At 40.2% G+C, this 22,166-nt stretch overlaps 1 protein-coding gene across 1 annotated transcript in view; it reads left to right on the top strand.

The window, feature by feature from the left end:
* ITPR2 (inositol 1,4,5-trisphosphate receptor type 2) overlaps positions 1-22,166 on the top strand; it is a 240,023-nt gene that overhangs the window by 93,959 nt on the left and 123,898 nt on the right. The window contains exons 22-30 of the mRNA XM_026043261.1: positions 3,614-3,807; positions 6,175-6,307; positions 7,237-7,294; positions 8,844-9,009; positions 10,914-11,087; positions 15,464-15,553; positions 15,697-15,822; positions 17,123-17,245; positions 18,328-18,528. Coding sequence (XP_025899046.1) covers positions 3,614-3,807; positions 6,175-6,307; positions 7,237-7,294; positions 8,844-9,009; positions 10,914-11,087; positions 15,464-15,553; positions 15,697-15,822; positions 17,123-17,245; positions 18,328-18,528 — 1,265 coding nt within the window. The remainder of the gene's footprint in view (positions 1-3,613; positions 3,808-6,174; positions 6,308-7,236; positions 7,295-8,843; positions 9,010-10,913; positions 11,088-15,463; positions 15,554-15,696; positions 15,823-17,122; positions 17,246-18,327; positions 18,529-22,166) is intronic.

Here is a 22,166-nt window from a genome sequence, read left to right as displayed (position 1 = left end):
GGAAGAGAAGCATCTCCCCTTTCTTCACATATATGATTGTTCCTTACGGCTTCTCTCGAAGAGCAGCATAGTTCCTCTCAGGGTTTAGACCCAGTCCAGCTACCATGCCTGCATGTGCTGGTTGACTGCAGTCTACTTGTAAGAGATGCCTATGTTTCATCATCACCCCACAAAACATAGCTACTGAAATACCTTTTCTGAAAAGTGTTGTATTATTTTCATTCCGTGTGAATGTTCTCCTCAAGCCTGCTCAGAGTTAATTAAAAAAGAGTAATTGCCAGTATCGCTCAATTTAAGAAGCTGTCCAAGATGAATTTACCCATGACACCGTATCTTACTTTGCTATTGACAAAAATAAAGCTATATTGAATTAYCATTCCCATCAGCTATAAAAACAAAATGAATTAAATAGATTTTTCCTTCACTAAAATGCTTTCCTCCACATTAATGAAATGCGATTGGAAATGACAGTTGTAATAATAAACACCTTAYCCCTCCTTAGCTTTTCTGCCTCTAGCTGTTTTGATCAGCCACACGGAGGCCAATGGTCGAGGGAGGTTGTGGATGGAGGGTTTGTCTTTATTATAGACTCTTTTGGGAGCCTGCCTTACAGCTTCCATTCACTGGACTGTGCTGTTTTCCACCACCCATGTGCTATGGGTTGGGGGAGGCCCAGCAGCCCTCACACCAGGCAAAATCCCAGCTTGTTTTGCCCAGGAACRTGGGCTCTACCCAAGGTGCTAAGTAGAGAGCAGTGATTACCCGCTCCCCTAGCAAGAGAGGGTGACCAGGGCTCTGGTGAGAATGAGTGCATGTGATGGTCCTTGCTAACTGCTTAACGGTTGCATGCTGCTCTTAAGCAGGGCTAGTAACAGCATGAATATTTACAGCAATCGTATATGCTACCCATAGGGGTTTTTTTTTTTTTTTTTTGTATTGGTGAGGTTTGTGTGATTGCTTATCAAGGAATGTGCAAAAAGAAGCTGCAGCTTCTTTCCTTCCCCCTCCCATCCTCCTTCCTTCCCCCACTAGCTTTACACTGAATGGACTCCAGTTCTTAGAGATGGACAGGAACCTTTTAAGATAAAGCAAAAGTCTTCAGACTCATTTGGGACAAACTGGAGTTTTATCTGCGTCTCTGGAAGAACATCTTTTGCACTCCTCCTGGAAACACCATTGAATCARTTTTTTTTATAAAGAATTCCTGACCTTCCCAAATAGCCATGCTTCTGATTCTGTTCACTTCTGTACAACTGTGGTCTATATGTGCTCCTCAGTCAGCATTAAGGACAGGATGATACAAATGAGATGATTTGCTTCACAGTTCAGAGATAAAGAAGGGTTGATTTAATAGGGAATGTTTAAGGAAACGCTGAACACTTAGTAATCTAGCTTTACGCTGGTATAAAGAGTGGTGTTCAGTGCAAATAGGAGTTGTTTAATACACTGGGGTAAAAGGAGCAAGAGATAAATACATAATGCCATATTCTCMAGCTGTTTTACTTAAAAGGTGAATGTGTAATTCTCAATTTGCAGTGAGGAGAGTGTTTGAAATGCTTTTTATTTGCTTTATGTTGGTGTGAACTCTTAGGAGAACTTTCTGCCAGCCTGATGTGAGGATTTAGACCTTAGTCTGACTTGTAACTTTTTCCCCCTAACATCATGCAAAGTGAGAAACACATTTTTTTAAAAAAAGCAGAGACTTTTACGTATCGTTTTCAGAAGACCAATAGGGCACCAGAATGAATGCCAAGCAGGACCTCAAGCATGACACTAGTCCGCCTCATTCACTTTGGAAAAGCAAATTCTTTGTGTGTTTTCCTTTTAAACTTGGGGTTAAAGGCATCCACCTTCCCTGCACTGCTCTTGATCTCTGTAGATTGATGAAAGAAGGACATAAGAGGAGGCTCTCGCTAGCAAAATAAAATATGGCTGGGACTTTTTCTGCAGATTATTATCTAGGAAGAGGGTCTCTGCRATGCAACTAGAACTTGTGTGCTGAGTGGTGATTAAAGTGTATAAAAGACATTCAAGAACTCCTCAGGCTTACCTCAGCAAAGCTGCATCTCCTTTCTTTTGTTTGCTTTTGGTGTAGTCTAGCTCTTGCCACTATATCTCTTAAAAGATGCTGTCATTCCCTGCCTTTGCTTCATTAGTTCAGATCTGTGCTTTGCAGAAAAGAAAATTAATTCACATAGGGAGCAATCATGATATTCGCACTCTTCTCTCCACCTTTGCAGATGGAGAGTCGTTGGTTCAAAGAGATGTTTTTCACAGCAAAAGTCATTGTAGAGAAAGAGCAGTTTGCGAAATTGGCCTCAGTGGAAGCAGGAGGGACTGCTGCAGCTGGGTTCTCCCCCTGCCACAGGCACAGATTAAGAAAGGAAATGTGATTCCAGAGATTAGTGTGACTTTCAGGACAGCCTTCAGAGTCTGATGGTCTCCTGGGATTTTTCTGAAAGGGGGAGGATTTTGTGAGTTGGAGTGAATGGTRGAAGAATCTCAACCGTCTCTCAGGATTTCCCAAGGCATCAAACCCAACCTCCCAAACACAGACACACAGATACATGAAAGCACACATGCTGAGGTAAATGTGCACCAAGGACRCTTCCCAACTGTCCGAATAGTCTCTGTATTAGGATTTATTATATCTACCATGAGTTTTGCCAACCCAAGTGTATATAGGCCGATTTGCCACTGTGTTTGCTGTGCAGGCGCAGGAATGCACACAACCAGCAGTGGCTCCAGGCTTTGCTAGTGTTCTTCTTCCTATTCATTACTCTGTATTCATCATCCACGTGTGGTAGAGGTTCTCATCGCTCTCTCTTCAATTACTTGCACGGATTTGCATGGGCTTGTGACCTGCCATTTGGCCCATATAGAGAAGTTAATCAGACTTTCAAGGCCTCCTATCTTTACTCTCTCTCTGCGTGACATACAGGAGACTTTGATAACAGCCTTCCAGCTTCTGTGATGCTAAAGGCACCCCCACTGGCAAACACCTATTTTATGACCAGTCTTCATGGAGAAAATGTTGAGGGGACTAGGCATGGCAAACGAGCTCCTCCCTTGTCCCTGCAAAGCAAGCTCATAAATCACAGAAAGGAGGATATAAGCTAAATATCAAGAAATGTTTAATAGTGATTGAGGCAGTGAAGTGCTTAAATTGATTGCCTGCAGATACAATACAATGTGAGATACACATCAGTAGATATTTTTAAGAATAGGTTATAYGTTTTTTAGAAATGATTTTAGATATGGCTAATATGCCTTCAGACTAGGAGATAGATTAGGTAAACCACCATTCACTTTATTTATTTATTTATTTCAATTTCACGAACATGAAAGAGCTGTGAAAAGCCAATGCCATCTTTTCCATCTCTTGACCTATAAGCAAATCTCTTGGAAAATCAATGTGAAAAATTGTTCCCCAACCTCTGGGTGATTTGAGTGAATTCCTTCTCTGAAGTTTTGAGTAGTAATTGATGATTTAATTTTCAGCGTACCTGTTAAGATTGTGTGGGAGTTGGTATGTGGGCATATGTGTGATGTAGAGCTTTTCATGCAAGCTTTATTGATGACAAATATGTGTATGTATGTGTTTGATGCACAGGAAACAATGTTATGAGGACAATCCACGGTGTCGGAGAGATGATGACCCAAATGGTATTGAGCAGAGGATCCATATTTCCCATCAGTGCCCCTGATGTACAGCCAAGCATCCACCCAAGCAAGCAAGCCAGCACCTCAGAGAGTGAAGATGTGATCGTAATGGATACAAAATTGAAAATTATTGAGATTTTGCAGGTAATAATAATTGATGATGTATTGCATGTCACTCAGTTCACATATTTTAGCTGACTCACAAAGCACTAGGCTCTATCACCTGTGTTCTTACTCTGTGATTCACTGGAAAAATAACTTTGCTGTGAGAAAGATAACTCCTCTGCTTGTACAAGATGTAGCTGTGGCCCTTCCATACTGTTACACCTAAAAGGAACTAGATGCTGCAAAGACTCTGTCACTGTGACTTGAGAGAAGATAGAACTTGCCCTTTAGTCTTTAATGTGAGGTAGAAGGCAGTATGTCCATTTCCAGTCTCATTCATTTTACATTGGAGTAGCTTATTTGGCTGTAGGATTTGACTCTTTCCTAACAGTAGTTTGATGAAGGACAGAACAGGGGTCTAGATTCATCAAAATCATGCAAGGTTAATCGTTTTGGAAGTCTTTTTCCAGACTTCTGCTGTTAGATTGAGAACTGTCTATGGGCTGCTGTGATTTTCTCCAGATGAACAGATGAGGTATATGACACTAGCGTATCTCCGGAGAGAAAATTTTCATTTTGTGCTATTAGTTATCTCAGCGGTGCAATTTGTTCTGCAATACTCACGCAATGAAAYAATTTTTCACTGCTTTCTATAAATTCTGATGATCATTGTCACTTCTGAAGGATTCCATTTATTCTGAATATTTATAAATGATTAAATTTCCTTAATTGCTCATCATCTGAAAGACTATGGAGTGGTAGGTTACTCTTAATACTCATACTTTTATTCAACAACTGGCTTGTATTGTATCTTAACTGTATAATTGCTTACACAGTGATCATTCTGGGATTCCAGCCTCTGCTTGTGCATTCCCTGCCTGCCCCCAGGAAGGAGAGTCCTAATTTTTCTCATCCTTTCCTCTTTCACAGCATATCTAGGGTTAGAAAGGACTTAATCATGGATTACTTAATTTGTGSCTTATTAGTTATGGCTCAGTCATATGATCAAACTGCTGCAGATTAGCAAATAGTCCTGTGTTGGATGAGACACAGTAAATGTGCATACATAGGGCTTTAATTCACAAGCAATGCAAAGTAATTGATTTGTTTAATTTTCAATGAAGAGGATTAATCTAAATCAAGTTACCTGTCATTATTGTGCTATTACCCTGAAAGGTAAGTAGACATATTGTAGATTTATTGTATTGTCATGCATAATTAGTAGAGTGGTGATTAACTGTTCTATTWATATCAATATTGCAGTTTATATTATTTGAATTCTCAGTATATCCTCTTACTTTAAGTAAAGGCATTTCCTACTTAGCAATTTCCATTCTGTCATCAGCCAGAATTAAAACAGATGGCTTGATAGACTCAGCTGGTTGCATGTGAACCTGGCAAATTTAGATTTTTATATATCTTACTTGTACAAATATGGGATAAATTGGTCATGGAACCAAAATAAACCTGCTTTTCTTCCTTTCTGTTAGAAGTTTTCAAAGAAAAGATGATGCTGCTTAAACTGATATTTTACTCTCTTTTAGATGGCATAATCCTAGTTACCCTAGTCAAATCCTATTACAATACCCTGGGTCTGGGAAGCTTGTGTGATTTTTAGTTAAGAGATCAAACAAACAAGTTGCCACCATTTGCTAAATCACGACCTGTCAGCTGAGTCGTGGTAACTTAGCATAAGTGCTTTCATCCCCACTGGATGTGAAATAAGGTGAATTATCTTAAGCCTCTTCCACCATGCGCTTACAGTTACTGTGGGCGAGGAGCATTTGCCTGGGCAAATACTGAGACTCAGCTGATGGGCGGTCACTTGGTAAAGTGCAAAACGTCATTATGCTCCTGTCCTTACACTGGTGCTAACATCTACGGCCAAGTGACTTCCCTTGCTATTCCAAAATGAAAGCTTCAAACTTCAAAATTTACATTTGAATTTTTCCTTGATAACTTTCAGATTTCACAGCTGAGGAACAGAGCACCAACAATTTTAGAAAAAATGTAGTGTGGAAAGGGATCTCTGCTACCACTACAGGCTATGCTAAGGCCAAACTTATCTGGTAGCAATAGCATCCTGTCAACTGTGTTCCCCTGCATATCTTGAGGCATTAGAAGTCTGGCTGAAACACAAAATAATCTGCTTTAACCTAGGTAGGGATGTCTTGGTCTGGCTTTTAGGCAGTAAGGGCAAAGCAGCTGCAGCCTGGAGCACCTGGACAAATGCTAAGAAGGCAAGAAAATCACAGCATTACTATCTGGCAAATATTTTGGGTGATGGATATATTTACCTAAAATGGCCTTGTATACCTGTACATTGCACTATGAAAAAAATAATCTAAACTTTACCTACCAAATGGGGGGAAAAAAACAGTTTCATTTTAAACTGCTCTCTTTTAGTTTATTCTCAGTGTTAGACTGGACTACAGAATATCCTACATGCTGTCCATCTATAAGAGAGAGTTTGGGGAAAACAACGAGAGCGTTGATAGCTCTACAGCGTCCCCACCTGACACACCAGGGATTGCCTCAGGTAACTGTTGCCATTRAAGAGCAATGTGCAATAATTCTGTGTAGACTACTGCAGTTCCAGGTATTTTAGCAAGCAATAAACGCTGCTACACCAGCAAGATGCATGTCACTTGAAGCTGAAAAGCTTGTGAAAAACTGAGGATCTTATGGATTCCTGTAAGAAAGAAATGTGCTGCCCTGCCTTCCTCTGATGAAAACCTGATCCCATTTTCCTGTGATGACAAATTATTCTCTTCTCTTTAAACTTTCCAAAGCACTTGCAGGTCATAAATGTAATGGAGAGCAGACCGTGTTTGGGAGTGGGTGAGAATGGATTTAAGTGAGGTGACTGCGGTATGGGAATGGGGTGGCTTTTCAGGGAATCTTCTTGTGCCCAGAGAAGGGCTCAGAGGGCTGCGGGTTGTCCTCATGATGACCTGCAAGTAGGGGACAGTTGTGATTGGAGGTGCTGTAGGGCAGTGGAGTATCCAAGTCATAAATAGTAAGATCTATACTAAAGTAGTATGGTAATGTGGTAGCTCATTGTATTTATGAAAAATATTCTGACAGTCTCATTTGCTGCTTTGTGGGAATTGGTTGTCCAAAAAAAAAGTAAAGTTTCATATTATGTGTTATTTGTGGGTCATGAGGGCTGCTGGTGCAGCCCCCAGTGCTATRAAGCTCTGGTCCTAGAGACCAGAAGAACTAGAATCTGGCTGTTCCTCAGGATGAGTAATACACCAATAAATAAATAAATAAGTAAATAAGGTGTGTTCAGCTTCTTTCCTGCTGACTCTTGCAGATAAGGAATTTGGCCTAGCCAAGGAATATAGGCTTAGGCTTTTGCTTTATAAAATATAAAGCAAAACTTCGTACTATGCCAGGACTTTGTATTCTGCGGACTAACTCATGATCATTAACTTTTTAAACTTTGTTTTGATTGTTTTCCAGCAATTGTTCCTGACATAGATGAAATTGCAGCTCAGGCTGAAACCATGTTTGCTGGCAGGTATGTTCTCTGAAGTTTTTCTTCTCTACATGCATCTCTTCATCATGTTGCTATCAACATGCATCATGTTGCTGTTTTTCATGGACACTCTCTTTTTATTCTGTGTATACTTTCATGCCGCTTGCTCTTTCTTTGGCTACTTTTTTTATTGCATAGCCTACACACAGTCAGAAAAGTGACATCTTTGATTGAATTCCAGAGATTAGATGTGTTCTACCAGCACCACCAACTGTAGACCTGGTTTTCAAACAAATAAAGATCCCAGTTGGTGGTGGGACTAGAAATGACCGCCCTTTTGACCACTTTTGCTTGTAAAAGAGTTGATAGAAAGTTTCTGTTATGTTCTAAAAGGCAAATGAGGAATGTTGTACTCATATATTGGCCTAAAATGCACTAAGTGTCTCTTTCTCTTTCTAATGCCTCACATGGGTGCTTTTAAAGAAAGGCTTTCTGGAGTACCTAATGGCTATAGTCACAAGCTTCTCGGACCAGTAAGTTGTTGAAGACCTTCAGTATTTCTCATGGATGGACACGAACCTTTATCATTACCTCTTGTATTTAAAATTACTATAAAAACTATGTCGACAGCTTTCTGTTTCCTATGACTTCCCAGAGGCCTGTAGATCACCAATTATGCTTGCAGAGCTTTTGCAGTGGTTTCAAATGTACTGTGAACAACAACAACAACAAAAGAGACTCTGAAAAAATCTACTCTGGAGAGTTATTACCCGTATGACTATATTGGTTTAATTTTACTGGTGTAGTCATACCAGTAAAAATGATTCCTGTTGAGACAAGGCTTAGACTTGAAAGTGTTCCTGGAGCTAGGGGGAAAGATGTGCAGTTTGGGTGTCCTGCCCTTTCCTGCCCGATCCCTTGCGTATTCCGTTTTCCTTCAGCAAGAGCGGTGCCTCCAGCCCTCTCCGTGAGCTCCCATAATGTAAAACAACACACGGCCCTTGGCATCTGCATCTTTGAAATGAGCAGAGCGACCAAATGGTTCCTTGGAAACAGTATTTCTGCTTTGATATGTTAAGTGTAAATCTGCTTTCTGTCATTTCAGATTATAAATATGATTCTAGAAATATGATGCTTTTGGCAATTCTTACTATTTTTGAGCTTATTTTTTCTTACAGAAAATTTTAATAGCAGTTGAAAAGGAAAGGAGTGGAAGGGATGGGGCCAAATTAATCTCTGATGAAATGCCATTGACTTCAATTAGCTTGGACTGGGGATGAAGTTGGCACCATTTATCCAAGACATAAATGAATGTTTTTGCAATAYGGATTTTAATCACAGTATTTGACACATTTCATGCATATTAACTTTTACCCATAGTGTCCATTCTGCTACGAGATTGCCACCACAGCAAATAACTGTAGGGTTGAAATCCTTATAAAATACATTAAAATGGTATTCATAATTTGCATCCCAGGGCACATTCCACTTGGTTTTAGGAGCTCTATCAAATGAAGATTGTGTGTACGGGAATATTTATGTCAAAAGCTTTTTTTTTTTGGTGCTTTTTATCCCGCTATTTCTGTTGCAGAAAAGAAAAAAATGCCGTGCAGCTTGATGACGAAGGGGGCAGAACTTTTCTGCGGGTCCTCATTCACCTCATCATGCATGACTACCCTCCCCTGCTCTCGGGCGCCCTGCACCTGCTATTTAAGCACTTCAGCCAGCGAGCAGAAGTCCTGCAAGCATTTAAACAGGTGCGGGCATGGCGTGGTTCCAGGGAAGCAACTGCGGGGATAGCCCTTCCCAAGACTCCTTTTTTTACCTAAATTGCTGTCTGTAGGACGGCGGTATTATTTCCTTCAAGGTCCAAATTCAGGGGAGGTTTCTTTCTMGGAGAATTGAACATATGTGCTGGCATATGTTCTAGCTGTGTGCCCGGGAGTTATGGTTCTTGGCAGTGGCTCCGTTGCTGGCAGTGTAGGTCCGTGGTGACAGGTGGGACACCCACATCGCAGTGAGACGTGATGCCGTGATCTCCCGGTGGCAGAGTCAGCACCTCCTGGCGTGCAGGCAGTGCCCCCGTGGCACCAGGGAGACTCCCCTGTCTTGAGAGCTACCTCCRTGGAGTGTAAAACTGGGTTGGTACCAATGCGCTGTTTTCAGTTCTGGTTTTGGKTCAGGTGCTTTTGCTTTGTGTTCTGCTGCATGACATAGTTCTGCCAAATAGCAGAAAGAGAGCAGCAGAGGCAGGCTTGTTTTCAGCTTCTGTCTGCTTGATAAYGTGTGCACACTCCATGTGTCAGTGGATTCAGATTAGGATTAGGAAATCTCGTTTCATGGGGCTAGAGGACAGAGAAGTCTCTGTTACATGTGTCCATAACCCATGTTAAGAACATCTCATGCTTATTTTGGAAGATCACTAGCAAGTTGTCTTGACATTATAAGAAAGGGAGGTTTCTCTTGTTTAAAAGCAGGTGCATGATAAAGGGCTGGAAAACTTTTAGTATTTCTGTAGAGTTGCATAATGGCCTCCTACCAGGATGGCCATTAAAGAGGGATGATATTAATTAGGTGCATAAATAGCTGCTATTCCCAGCTAAGTGAGGGTTGAGCAGCTTAACATGTTTTTGTAAAGGAAGGAAAAGGCTAATTGGCAAATAAACAAAAAACAAACAAACAAACAAAAAAGCTGTAAAGAGCCTGCAGTGTGAATGTCTGTGGATAACTGCAATTTATAAATTGCTGAAAATAACAAGAATTTATCAGACTGAAAGAAAAGATTATGAAAACTGCATATTTTAAAATAGTGAATACTTATTTGCAAACACTTTTTGCATTATTTTAATGTTCCTTTCAGTGKTCATCTCTGCCCTGTGGCTCAGATCATTTAAATATATTTGATTGCTTAATGGTATTTATTGATCTACCATAAAGATTGGTGTTAGTATTTTGTATAATAYCATCATTCATAATCTTGGTAGAACAAAAAACATTACAAAGAGAGGAAATGTGTAGATTGCATGAAATCAGGAATTACAAATGGCAGGGAGAAGAAAAAAAAAACACACAGACAATTGGAGCAGTACTAAAAAAAAAAAAGCAAAAAAGTTCCCCAACATCAGTCTTACTAAGAGGCAAGCACTCAGATGGTAAGAAATGACACGAACCTAGAAAGTCAGTTCTGTGAGCTAACCAGACAAAGCTGTCTATGCTCAAATAGTAGTGATGGAAAAAAAAATCATTATTTTGATGTAGATAATCATTAAAGTTGGGTCTCCATTTGACTTCTGTTTGAATGTCCTGATTCCCTGTCATAAATTTCCCTGTTTTTCCTTTAAAGTACTGTGCTGATAGGATAAGCTGTGCTTGTGCTAAGAATGTTTTGCAGTCATTGACAGAAGGAGTCTAAATGTTGTGAATATTGCACCTATTGCAGCCTTGGGTCACCACAGCCTCTAGTTCTGTCAAAGGTGAATGGACACTAAAAAGACTGTGTCCACATCATACCTTCCTGTTTATGGAACATAAACATCAAACACAGCAGCAAACATAAAGCATCTGCAGAGAGGGACTTGGAAGGGAAACTATCAAGCAGATTTCCCAGGCATAACTGCAGGAGCTACCGTGGAAATAACTTTCCAGTGTGCTGTATTTCCAGGTTCAGTTGCTGGTGTCTAATCAAGATGTGGACAACTACAAGCAAATCAAGGCTGATCTTGATCAGCTACGTCTAACGGTAGAAAAATCTGAGCTGTGGGTTGAGAAGAGCAGCAGTTACGAGAGCGGAGAGGCAGGCGACAATCAGACCAAAGGGGSAGAAGAGCCAATAGAGGTGGGTTTAAAGCCTTTTGCTCCTTGAATTGTTTCATATGTAAGTAAATAAATCCATTAGACTATGCATAGGTATTTGTATGTAGTTTAGTGAACAACAGAAAATGTGTGATTTGGTGAATTAAAGTGCCGAGGAGAGAATTTGCAGTATTCTGACCAAACTTTAGGATTAAATATGAGAGAAGATAAAAATGCATTTTGARGATATGTTCAGTATTATCTTCTGCTACCTTCTGTACTGTATTCTTGTGTCAAAGTTGCCTACCTTTTGGACTAGCAAGGCAGTCCCGGTGTGTGTGGCCATGGAGGAAACCTAGGGGTGATGCCTTGGCAGTCACATTGGGAGTCTTGTGGGAGGAGTGGACGAGCRGGCAGTAGTTGCTCCTGCAACCGGAGGAAAGGAGCACCATCCAATCTGTATTTTTAAASATTGTGAGTAAGCCTGTTTTCCTTAGAAAGTGAGTGATTAAGAAAACTGACGTTTTGAAAGCTAAAAACCTTTTTTTTTTTTTTGACCTTTGGATCTGGTACCATGAAAATCTGAAATTTTTGCTAATAACTATTTCTTATTGAAAGGTAAAGTCCTGTGTGAATACTTAAGAAAATGCCAAATATTTYAAGAGTTGCTATGGGTAAGGCATAATAGTAGATAAAGCAGGCTTACATTATACTGTTTATACTTACTTTTCCATTCTGAGCAGTGGAAGAGGGGAGAGGTCAAGAACTGCAATTTCTGGTGCAGCCCTTTCCACATTCTCTTTTGTGGTAGGGAGTTTGCAAGAAAATGAGCAAGGAAGCAGCCAGGAAAATTTGGGTTTGGAAGCAAAGTGGAGATTTTACAGGGCTGGGAAGCCTGGGCATTGTGGAGAAGTAGAAACCACTGAGAAGACCCAGCATCTTCGCAGGTATCCATGAAACAGAGTTGGCTTTTCAGATGGGAAAGCAGCTTCTTTGTGGCTTCATAAGAGGGAAAATCCAGCACTTCAAGGAAGAACCCTGATTGCTGAGGACAATATGGGTTTTAATTTTTCTCTGATATAACTTAGCTGAATTTAATGGTATGAAAGCCAGGAAGAATCTGTATGTTGTGAGCTCAATTCCACCTAGCATAGAAAATGGCCCTTTCTGTTTTCAGTGAATGAAAAGGTAATGGGAAGACAAGATATGGAATCACTGCAGGACATTACAAGTTTTTTGGATAGAATGCATTTTTGAAGTGCAATAAGTCCCTTTTATTCCTACAAATAGCTCTGCTGGCAAAGAAACTACGGGAAGGGTGGGGGGAAAGAACATGCTTGAAACAGAAGCATCTCTCAATGGATTTTTTTCCCGTGAGACATCACAGCGGGTCTCTATGGCTTAACAAACTTCAGTAGATAGACAATATTATCTCTGACAGATCTGCAAGAGCATTATATTGGAGCAGTAATACCCAATCTGGATCTGGCCAGATCATCTGCTGGTAATTCCAGTAGAGCTGCACCAGTTTGCACTAGTTTAGAATATCGAATGTTATTTTCCCCCTATTAAATTAGTCTTTGACATGCAGGAAATGTTTTTACCAAGCAAAAATGCTTTTTTGGTAGCAAATACTCTTTTTGAGATCTTAAAGAGGATTTGAGAGGTAAGGTGCTAGTCATATACTGCAATAGGGGAAGCAGGGAGCTAGCTTCAGGAAGCTAAGTATCCTTGTGGGATCCCATGCTTCCCTGGAATGAGTATTCAGTACTGGGCGGGATGAATCCCTACATCTTTTGGGAGTATGTTGCATTTGTTTGTGCTTAATTTATCCCAAACAATATTAAAGTGTGCACAAGGGCTTAAATTGCGTTCCAGATCAGTCTTAGATTAACCCCCAGTTTTTCTCCTCGCTGAAGCACATTTCAAGATGTGGATTAAAGGATCCAATTAAGGATTTAAAAAAAAAAAAAATATATATATATATATATATTTCTTTGCCTTCAGACAAAGTCCTTGGGTTACCTTTTTTTTTCCCCCCCATAAGATGGGAGTTTAGCAATTGAATTTGTGGAAGAAATACTAGATTCTTCAAAGTAGAATAGCCCGAGTTCTCCACAGCAAAGTGATAAATATTTACAACCTTATAGGTTCATCTTGATAAGAACTGCAAATGACAATTCTATAATTGGAAAAGATCCCTTTCTATAAAGGAAAGAGTCTTTGGAGTTAGGCCAGACATAAGCTAGACACCTTGTGAGGAATAGGCAGAAATGCTAAAATTGTTCTCACGTAACTGAGCCTTGAGTGAGAAAGGAGAGACCTTTTATTTGGCTGTCTGAASACAGAGACTCTTCGGGTCCCTGTAGGTACTGTGGCCTGTGGAAATCGTGCTTGTGTCCCAGTGGCATGGCTTGGTGGTGGAGCACCAGAAACAGCTCTGAGAAGCTGAAATTCCAGGTCTCACTCTAATGGCTTGTGGGTGACACTGTAGTACAATACTGGGGTGCTGGTCTAAGCCCCTGCTCCTTACCCACAGAATGACTAAGGTTGGAAGGGACCTTTGTAGATGTAAAGAGTGGAACCTAAAGCAGGCAGCATGACACCCTGGTTGCTTGTGGAGCCTCTGAAGAAAGGAAGCAGTGAGTTTCAGCAAACGCCACTTGCAGACAGTGGGGAGAGCTGTTCAGAAGAGAAGGGTGCTCAGAGCAAACTGAGCAAGATAGCATGACAGTGAATGTCTGTCACAGGCCRTAACAAGGCAAGATATGCAACGGAGTGTCCCTGGTATCCCAGGGGYATGATCTTCTCTGATAACTGCAGCCCTGAAGTACTCTTCTGGGCTCAATAAACAGGTTTTCATTTTGTTGAGAGAAAGGCTAGATTCCACAGCTTCATGCTGATCTGCACTTCAAGGTAAGACATATAGTTCACGTGGGTTATAAAGGTGCTTTGATTGAGGAAGAACACTGATAAAGGTAACAGGAAAATTAATCTCGGTTAACCCACGGTCCCAGGGCAGCGGAGAGTGGTTAATTATAGCAAAGAGACTGAAATATCTTCCCAAGTATTGATTCAAGCAGCTAGGGAGAAGTTAGCATGCATATTAACAGAGCCAAACGAATGTAAATCCACTGTTGTTGCATACATCAACACGACCATGCTGAAGAGCAGTGCTGACACCGTTACGAACAGCCTCCGTGGCCAAGTGGTGCAGCTGTTCTTGCCCCTCTGGAAATGCAGACCAGATGGAGTTTATGGGACTCCTAATCTCCACCACCAGCTAAGGAAGTTCAGAGGGAGATTTCAAGTGGTGTAAACATTCACAAGGGTTGCATGTGTGTGCTGCAGCATCATTTTCGTCACTAAGGCAGTCGGAAGTTTGAGGACAGAAAGAAACCCAGTGACCTAGCTGGTTCTTTTTTATGCTGTTGGATTAGTCTACATCCTCATGCTTGTACCATGAGGGAGTTTTGAGTTCGCCTGCAGTTTTTCTTTCACATGTTTAATTATTTCAACATCAGAAGTTCTATCTTTGGGGTCTTTGCCCTTCCAGACAAGAACGACTAACCATATCTGGCAGCATAAAAATCTCTGCCCTTTTACCTTTGGTATATTAAGTGGGATTGTGTTGGTGATGATATTTTTGTTTTTCTTTTTTATTTTGTTTGTTTGTTTGGGATGTGCATGGAGAGTTGGAAGATGATAGAGGCAGTTATTTGCTGACCTGACTATGTTTATTTATCATATCCAGCTGGAGCTTTCTATGAGCCAAGGCCCAGAGCATGCAGTATCATAACTGGATGTCACAGTTTAGCATAAGCATCTTCAGTTTTTGTTTTATGTTCTTTTCCCTCGTTATCTGGAGATAGCTGAAAAGTCCTTTTTCTGGAAGGAGCATCTCTAATTTCTGTATGCTACTTGTTCGTGTAATGTTGAAAGGAACTGCACCCTACTTATCTCAACTGCAGAGGTTGTCTTCAGCTCTTTCTTCACATTTTTTATGTAGACACAAGCTGACTCTGTAATCTTTCCAGCTATGTTAGAAAGGTTTGGAACAAGGACTGACTATTGAAATACTCATGTGGCTCCCATTCTCATATTATCTGAGTTTCTTGGAATGCCTGGTCTGTGAGGTAGGGTCTTACTCTCGGGTTTTTTTCACTAGGATCAGTAGCATGAAGACATGGAATAACAATCTCAAGTCATGTCAGAAATTTGAAACAGGGGAAGGACTTGAATGTGAATCTTTTGAATCACTGGGCAGTAACTGGTGGATGGTTATTGATTTTTTTTTTTTTATTCTCCATTATCTACCTGTTCCCTATGAACTATTGTAAGGCTGCTTCTTCACTTACTGTTAATTATTTTCTGTTGAGGAAATTGCAGTAGATCCTTGTTATATGTTCTTTGTTACAGGAGTCAAATATTCTGAGTCCAATACAGGATGGGACCAAAAAACCACAGATAGACAGCAATAAAGGCAACAACTACAACATTGTTAAAGAGGTTGGTATATGCTTTGGGGAACTTGCTTCACATACTGGTGTAATAAGTAGATAGAGTTGTTATTTTGACACGTGGCGTTTTTGCTTATATTTTTGTCTGATGTGGCTGCTACTTTATTTTTCCACTTGCTTATTTATTTATAGATTTTGATTCGACTCAGCAAACTCTGTGTTCAGAATAAAAAGTGTCGGAATCAACAGCAACGACTGCTGAAAAACATGGGCGCCCACTTGGTGGTCTTGGACCTTCTGCAGATACCCTACGAAAAGGTGGTTCTGATAATTTCTACTGTAAAGGACATGAAGTCAGTAAAGGAAATGCCCCCGAAACAACAGTGGTCCAAGAAACAGAGAGAAAAAGAGACTTCTGCTGAATTCACTAAACTATGACAGAAATGTAACATGATGATGTCATTTTCTAGCTTTCTACCAAGTTCAAATGTGGCTGCCTGCTTAGAGGGTTTCACTAAGCACTTGCTGTTTCCTCAGGTACCCAGATGTCCCTGTGTTAGCACCCCATTTCTGAAACACAAACCTGAGCTTTGCAGTCACTGTGCAAGAGGAAATAGAGATTTAATGAACTCCTGGCAGGGTGTCTGAATCCCACTGTTGGGGTAGTGATGTGAATGCTCTTGTAGATACATAAGATGGACAGTTAAATTATTCAAGAACCAAGCCTGCAATCCTTTCACTGTCTCTGTGGTTGCAGGGCTCTTGCTATCTCCATTCATAGGCTTCTCAAAAGATGCTAACAATTTGATTCTGATTTAATGACAATGAGCAAACAAACGATCCAGATGTTCTTCCTAGATCTTGTTTGAAGCCTTGGAAGGTGGTTAAACCCTTTCTAGGCTAAGTTTTCTGGAGTGCTATGCACTAATGTTTTGATACGGACACAGGGTTCAGCTCTCTTGGGTAAAATATTTAGCATTAATGCATGTTCATAGATACGGTTCAGCACATCATAGTTAAATATTTATACAAGAGGGATACAAAATAGGGGTGAAACTAGACGTATATATTTGTTGTGGGAGTATGTGCATAAGCATATATATCTATACATTTATAGTTATAAATTCCACAGTTTCTCAAAAGCTCAGAATCAGTGCAGGCTGGCAAGTATTTACTGCTTTTGAAAATCAAGGTATTGCTCAGCATTTGAAATGGGAAATGACGAACAGAGCAAGAAATCTTACCCTGAGTTTAGTATCTCTAATATATTGCAATTTTTACGTTGTTTTTAGTAATAGAACTAGAACACCCTGTTTCCTAGAAATCAATGAAATAGTGGTAACTACAGGCTAAGCAGTGGCACCTCAGGCCAGGAAAGTGGAAACTTTAGTGCATTGGGTCACTGCCAATGATTCCCTGTGTTCAGGTGGGTTCTGTGTAAAGTGTAGCCACTCATGGACTCTGAAGGAAACCGGGACAATTGCTTTTGCCAGTGGGAGAATTCCTGCCACATAAAGGTCCAAGGGAATCAGAGTGTTCCTGGCTGAGTTCATGTTGTGCAGGATGAACAGGTAGGTTTAGGTATGTCCAGCTGATAATTTTTCTTTTCATTCTGCAGAGTGATGAGAAGATGAATGAAGTTATGAATCTAGCCCATACTTTTCTTCAGAATTTCTGTCGAGGAAATCCTCAGAATCAAGTTCTTCTCCACAAAAATCTCAATTTATTCTTAACTCCAGGAGTAAGTATTTCATTTTAAGGTTAATATTATAAATGAAAGTACATTTGGGTTCAGTGGCAAATGATAATGCTAACTAAATAACTACGTTAAATTATGCTTTCCCTGCCTTCTCTCTGTTTTCTCTCTTATCATGACTCTTTATTTCCTGTTTTTTAATATTCCATTTTGAGAATGTAAGACAATATTACCTATGGAGTTCACTGGAAGTATCTGTGTAATATCATTATATCATGTTTGGCTTGATTCTAATCTCTTTCATCCTAACTTGCTCGCATCTGGACTGTCAGGTGGGGAGAAGATGCTGTGAATTCGCTGATGTGAAACTTGTGTGAGAACAGAATCCGACCTATATGTTTTTGCTGATCATGTTTTTACTTGCCTTAACTAATCTAACCTTTGATCTTCTGTTAGATCACTCTCTTTGTTAAGGCCTTTTGCTACAATCTCCCTGCTTTTGATTTATTTCATTAAAATTAAAGTATGTGTGTTGATATACCTATAATTATCTGACACCGTGCTGCGTGGAGGAGCTACTGTTTTGGTACTGAGCAAAATTTATTAGAAATAGGATAAGTATTATGGGTATAGACTTGTCCTGAGCACATTATTCCAGGAAGATTTTTTTTTTTTTTAAATTCATGTTGGGGAAAAAGATGTGCCATAAGAGAGCAATATAGATTATGTATATGCAATAGTTTATCTGTAGTCCATAGAGGGAGCCAGAGGTAGCTAAGCATCTAATCTTGTTGCCTCAGTGAGATGTTGGATGGTGGGTGGGATGATGAGCATGGCCTCCATGCAGGTCTGTGTTCTGACCTTGCACGTGTGCATGGCTTTTGTTTATGCCTACTTCAAGAGCATTTTGTACTCTTAGGGAAGCATGGAGTAATCCTGTTGTAACTGAAAGACAGATCCACAAGGTTACTAGCTATCCACTGCAGGGCTTTTGCCCTGATCCCTGCAGGGCTTTYGCACTCTCCCTTCTCCAACGTGCCTTTCCCTAGTTGAGAGGCCTGGGAACTCTTTGGTCTCAACACAGACCTGCCATTCTCACGAGGCTGTTTGCCTCTCTATCGGTTTAGCTCCTGGAGGCTGAAACCATGCGGCACATCTTCATGAATAATTACCTTCTGTGTAATGAAATCAGTGAGAGGGTGGTGCAGCACTTCGTGCACTGCATTGAGACCCATGGCCGCCACGTGGAATACCTGCGTTTCCTGCAGACCATCGTCAAAGCGGATGGCAAATACGTGAAGAAATGCCAGGACATGGTAATGACCGAGGTAGGTTGATGGCTCATATGTGTATTGATTAACAAATTGTTCAGGTGGTGTCTTTTTAACATATACGAGTATTTTGAGGTCGCTTTCTTCGGCTGTTAATACCAGTAGGACACATAGCTTTAGAAATGTAAACGATATTGCAAATAATGAATATTTTAGCAGACTTTTGGGGAGTTTAATCTAATTTTGTGAGGCCATCTGTGTAACTACTAGAAAGAAAAGATGAGTGTTATCATGGTGATACAGAGATGTCTATTTCTAGAAAGTGTAGTGTGGAAATCTCTTGAGTTCCTTACACAAACCTTCATTTTCCTGTACTGTGTCCTAGGATGGCATTTACACACCAAATTTCCCATCCTGTGAAAACATACTGTGTCTTTTACCATAAAGAAGACTCTTACCTCTGTGGATGTGTCTAAACAGTGTAAAACCACTTTTTTTTTTTTTCTTTTTTTTTTTTTTGTGAGGAAGCACATAGCTATTTTAGATACTTTTTTCTGCCTTTGTTTCTTCTGCTACAATCCTTGAGCATTTCTGCTCAAGTTGGTAGAGCTACCCCAGCTTTAGCTAGCTGCCTTCAGAGTCTGGTCAGGTAAATTGAAATGAGTGGTTTGTAGATAAATTTTTACATCACTGAAATTCCTATTGCCTTCTCCTCAAGCTGGATTTGCTATGCAGTATGCCTGGTGCATGGAGTCCTCACCCTGCACGTAGTCACACATTTAACTTTAATTAGGCTAACATTAGTTCACTGAGAGTAATAGGAGAATAAAACTGAATACAGTGAGAAGTCTAGGTGGGTTCAGAATCCAAGCAACACTTCTGTTAGTTTTCAAAGTGCAGTCTTTTCTTTTGGAAAGGCAACTTCAGGAAGAAAACAGAGATGAAGCTCTGGATGTGATGTGAACAGAACTAAAACTCTCTGAAATTTCTTGTCACAGCAACAGAGAGTTTCTTAACCTCTAATTAAGAAAATAAACTTCAGCCTACATGGATAACCTTTAATGAAATCCATGCCAACCTTTTCAATTTGACTGATGTTTTTTAACATGTAATATCAAATACAAGCCCTTGATTTACATAATTCAAAGAATACTTTTGCATCAGTGGTGTTATTTTTTCCCCTTCAACCTCAGTTCTGTGTAGGTTTTTACATTCTCATCAAAAAAAGTTTTCAGATTTTCTTCAACTTAAATACATTTTACTAGTGATCTTTGATAGTATAAAGATAAATTTGTCGTGTCACATTTTTAACCTGACTGAATGATGAAAACGTAAATCAACGTAGATGTGATGTTTACATCAGGAATTTGCAAGAAAGAGGAGGAACTGCTATTTTGAGGAAAAGGGCTAAGGTGGTGACCTGTTGAAAAGCTGTAAGAAACTACAGTTAAGCAAGTATCCTTTGTAAGGAAAGAACAGTGATAGTGAAATTTGAATGGCAGTCTGGTATGAAGGAAACGTGTAGGCCAACAGCTGGAATGTGAATGGAATCGGGACAATTTCTCAGTGGACAACTGAGGTTTAGTTTGTCATCTTAGGCTGGGGTGTGATTTCTGTGCCTTCAGGTGGGGCATGTAATCAGCTCAGCACAAAGCAGGATAGAGTACAARCACACAGCATGCTTGTAACTACTCTTGTATGGGCTTCTGCCCATCAGAAATAGGGGGTAGATTATGCCAGTATGAGATAAACTAATTGCATTAAGATAGTCTAGGTGTGCACACACAGCATTATCAAAGAGCACTTTCATAACATATGTTGAACGTTCCCACTCTGGCTTATTTGGCATAATTGTTCAATATCCATAGTTCCAGCATCTATGGAGAGCTAGTAATGATGTTTACCTATGTGGAAGATTTCTTAGGGTACTTTCTCTTGTTGCAAGAGTGCTTTGCATTTTCTGGAAGAACAGTGTCTATAGGTGCAAACATTATTACAAAAAGAAAGCAGAATTTACTTTTGAACCAAATCAATGTGGTAGCGGAGTTTTCAATAATCTGTGGTATAGCAGAGTTTCAGCAGCTGATCTGGTACTAACTCACCTTCAATACATGTGAATAAAAGTTTTAACTTATTTTAAATGCACTTTATTGGAAGAAAATGTTACTTATTTGCTTTTTGCCCATCTCTCTGCTGGTGGATTTCAATGAGAGCTTTGTCAAATATCGGTACTTCTCTTCCCTTCCTGCTTTTACTGACCRTTTTTCCTCTGCTTGGGTCCACATTTGAATTTCTTTCACAAATCGTGTTCAGAGTAGGCTAACTTGAAGGGAGGAATGACATTTTCTTCTTTCACCATCTTCATGATGATTGTTTTGCCCCCCTTCATGCTTTCTGTGCCCATGCCCATTGCATGCCAGCCATGCAATTCAGTCTCCGGGTATTTCTGCCTTGTTCATCAGCGATAGGAACAGGAAAGGACAAGGGGTTGGGTTGACTTGCCCTTTTATCAAGCCATACCAGAACGGATTATGTCTGCAGTTGACATGCGATTATAACTTGGAGGAAACCTGGGAAGAGTTGTCTTCCCTTTCCTTTGTGCAACACTTGTGCAAATGGAAAATAGCTAGAGGAGTGCAGTGAAAAACTGGACAGGCCTTGGTGTAGATTTTGTTATTATTTTGTATCTGAAATGTTTAAGAAAAACAAAATTGTATATGCCAATATTTAAAAACGAAACAGGATGATTTTTCAACATTCTGAATGCTCATATTTCCTTATTTTTCTTTGTGCCAGTGCAATGAAATTCTTGTGTTTGGGAGCCCATACAGTTCATCCACCCCCTATACCAGTTCTTGTACCTTTAAAAACTTTTCTCCGTTCTCTGAATTACTTGAAAAATATCAATATTTGGAGAAGTTAAAACGGAAATTTGTAAAAACACTAAGGGGGGGGGAGGAATAAGAAGGAATAAGAAATATGGAAAAGGCTGAATTCATGATTCACTTTATTTGAAAGTCCAAGTAAAGAAGAATAAAACGAGAAAAAGAAAACACAATCAGAAAGCTTGGATTTTTGCAATTTGGAATTTTGAAACTCTGGAAAATGTAAAAAATATTTTGTGAGTTTGTATACTACTCTGTTTTTGGAGGAGATTAATTTTCATCCCTGCTTTTACTGCTTTCCCATTTCTTAACAGCTTCCTCAACCTTAATTTCTGCCCTTGAATTCAGTATGCCAGAACTGCATGTCACACATAGACTTGGATATGTCAAATGCAGTATTCACAAAATATGTAGGGTCACTGCTCTGCCAAGAAGTGTTCTATACAAGACAGGGCTTGTGGGAACTCATTTTCACCTCTATACTGAGAGCACTTTATGCTTAAAAGGAGAGATGGAGAGAAGAAAGGGATATTGCCGTGTCCCAGCTGCGCCCAAGCTCACGGAGCGCCGGCAGCTTTCGGTGCCCAGGCTCAAATCAGTGCCAGAACAAAACCTGACTCTGAGCTCTGCTAAAATAAGGCCGCCCACATGCACTTGGCTCTGGACCATCTGAGATGAGCAATGCACCTGCAGCATTCAAAATCAAATATTTATCACGTTCACCAGTATTCTCTATGAGGTAGTGCTGGCAGGACGCCTACAGGGTCAAGAGCCACCTGCCAAACCTGCATGGGTTAGGGAGGATGATCC

This window comes from Nothoprocta perdicaria, unplaced genomic scaffold, assembly GCF_003342845.1.
Source record: "Nothoprocta perdicaria isolate Ctin4 unplaced genomic scaffold, notPer1 scaffold_324, whole genome shotgun sequence".
Lineage (NCBI taxonomy): Eukaryota > Metazoa > Chordata > Aves > Tinamiformes > Tinamidae > Nothoprocta > Nothoprocta perdicaria.
The sequence above is the reverse complement of the archived record's forward strand: the minus strand, read 5'-3'. Positions and strand labels throughout refer to the sequence as shown.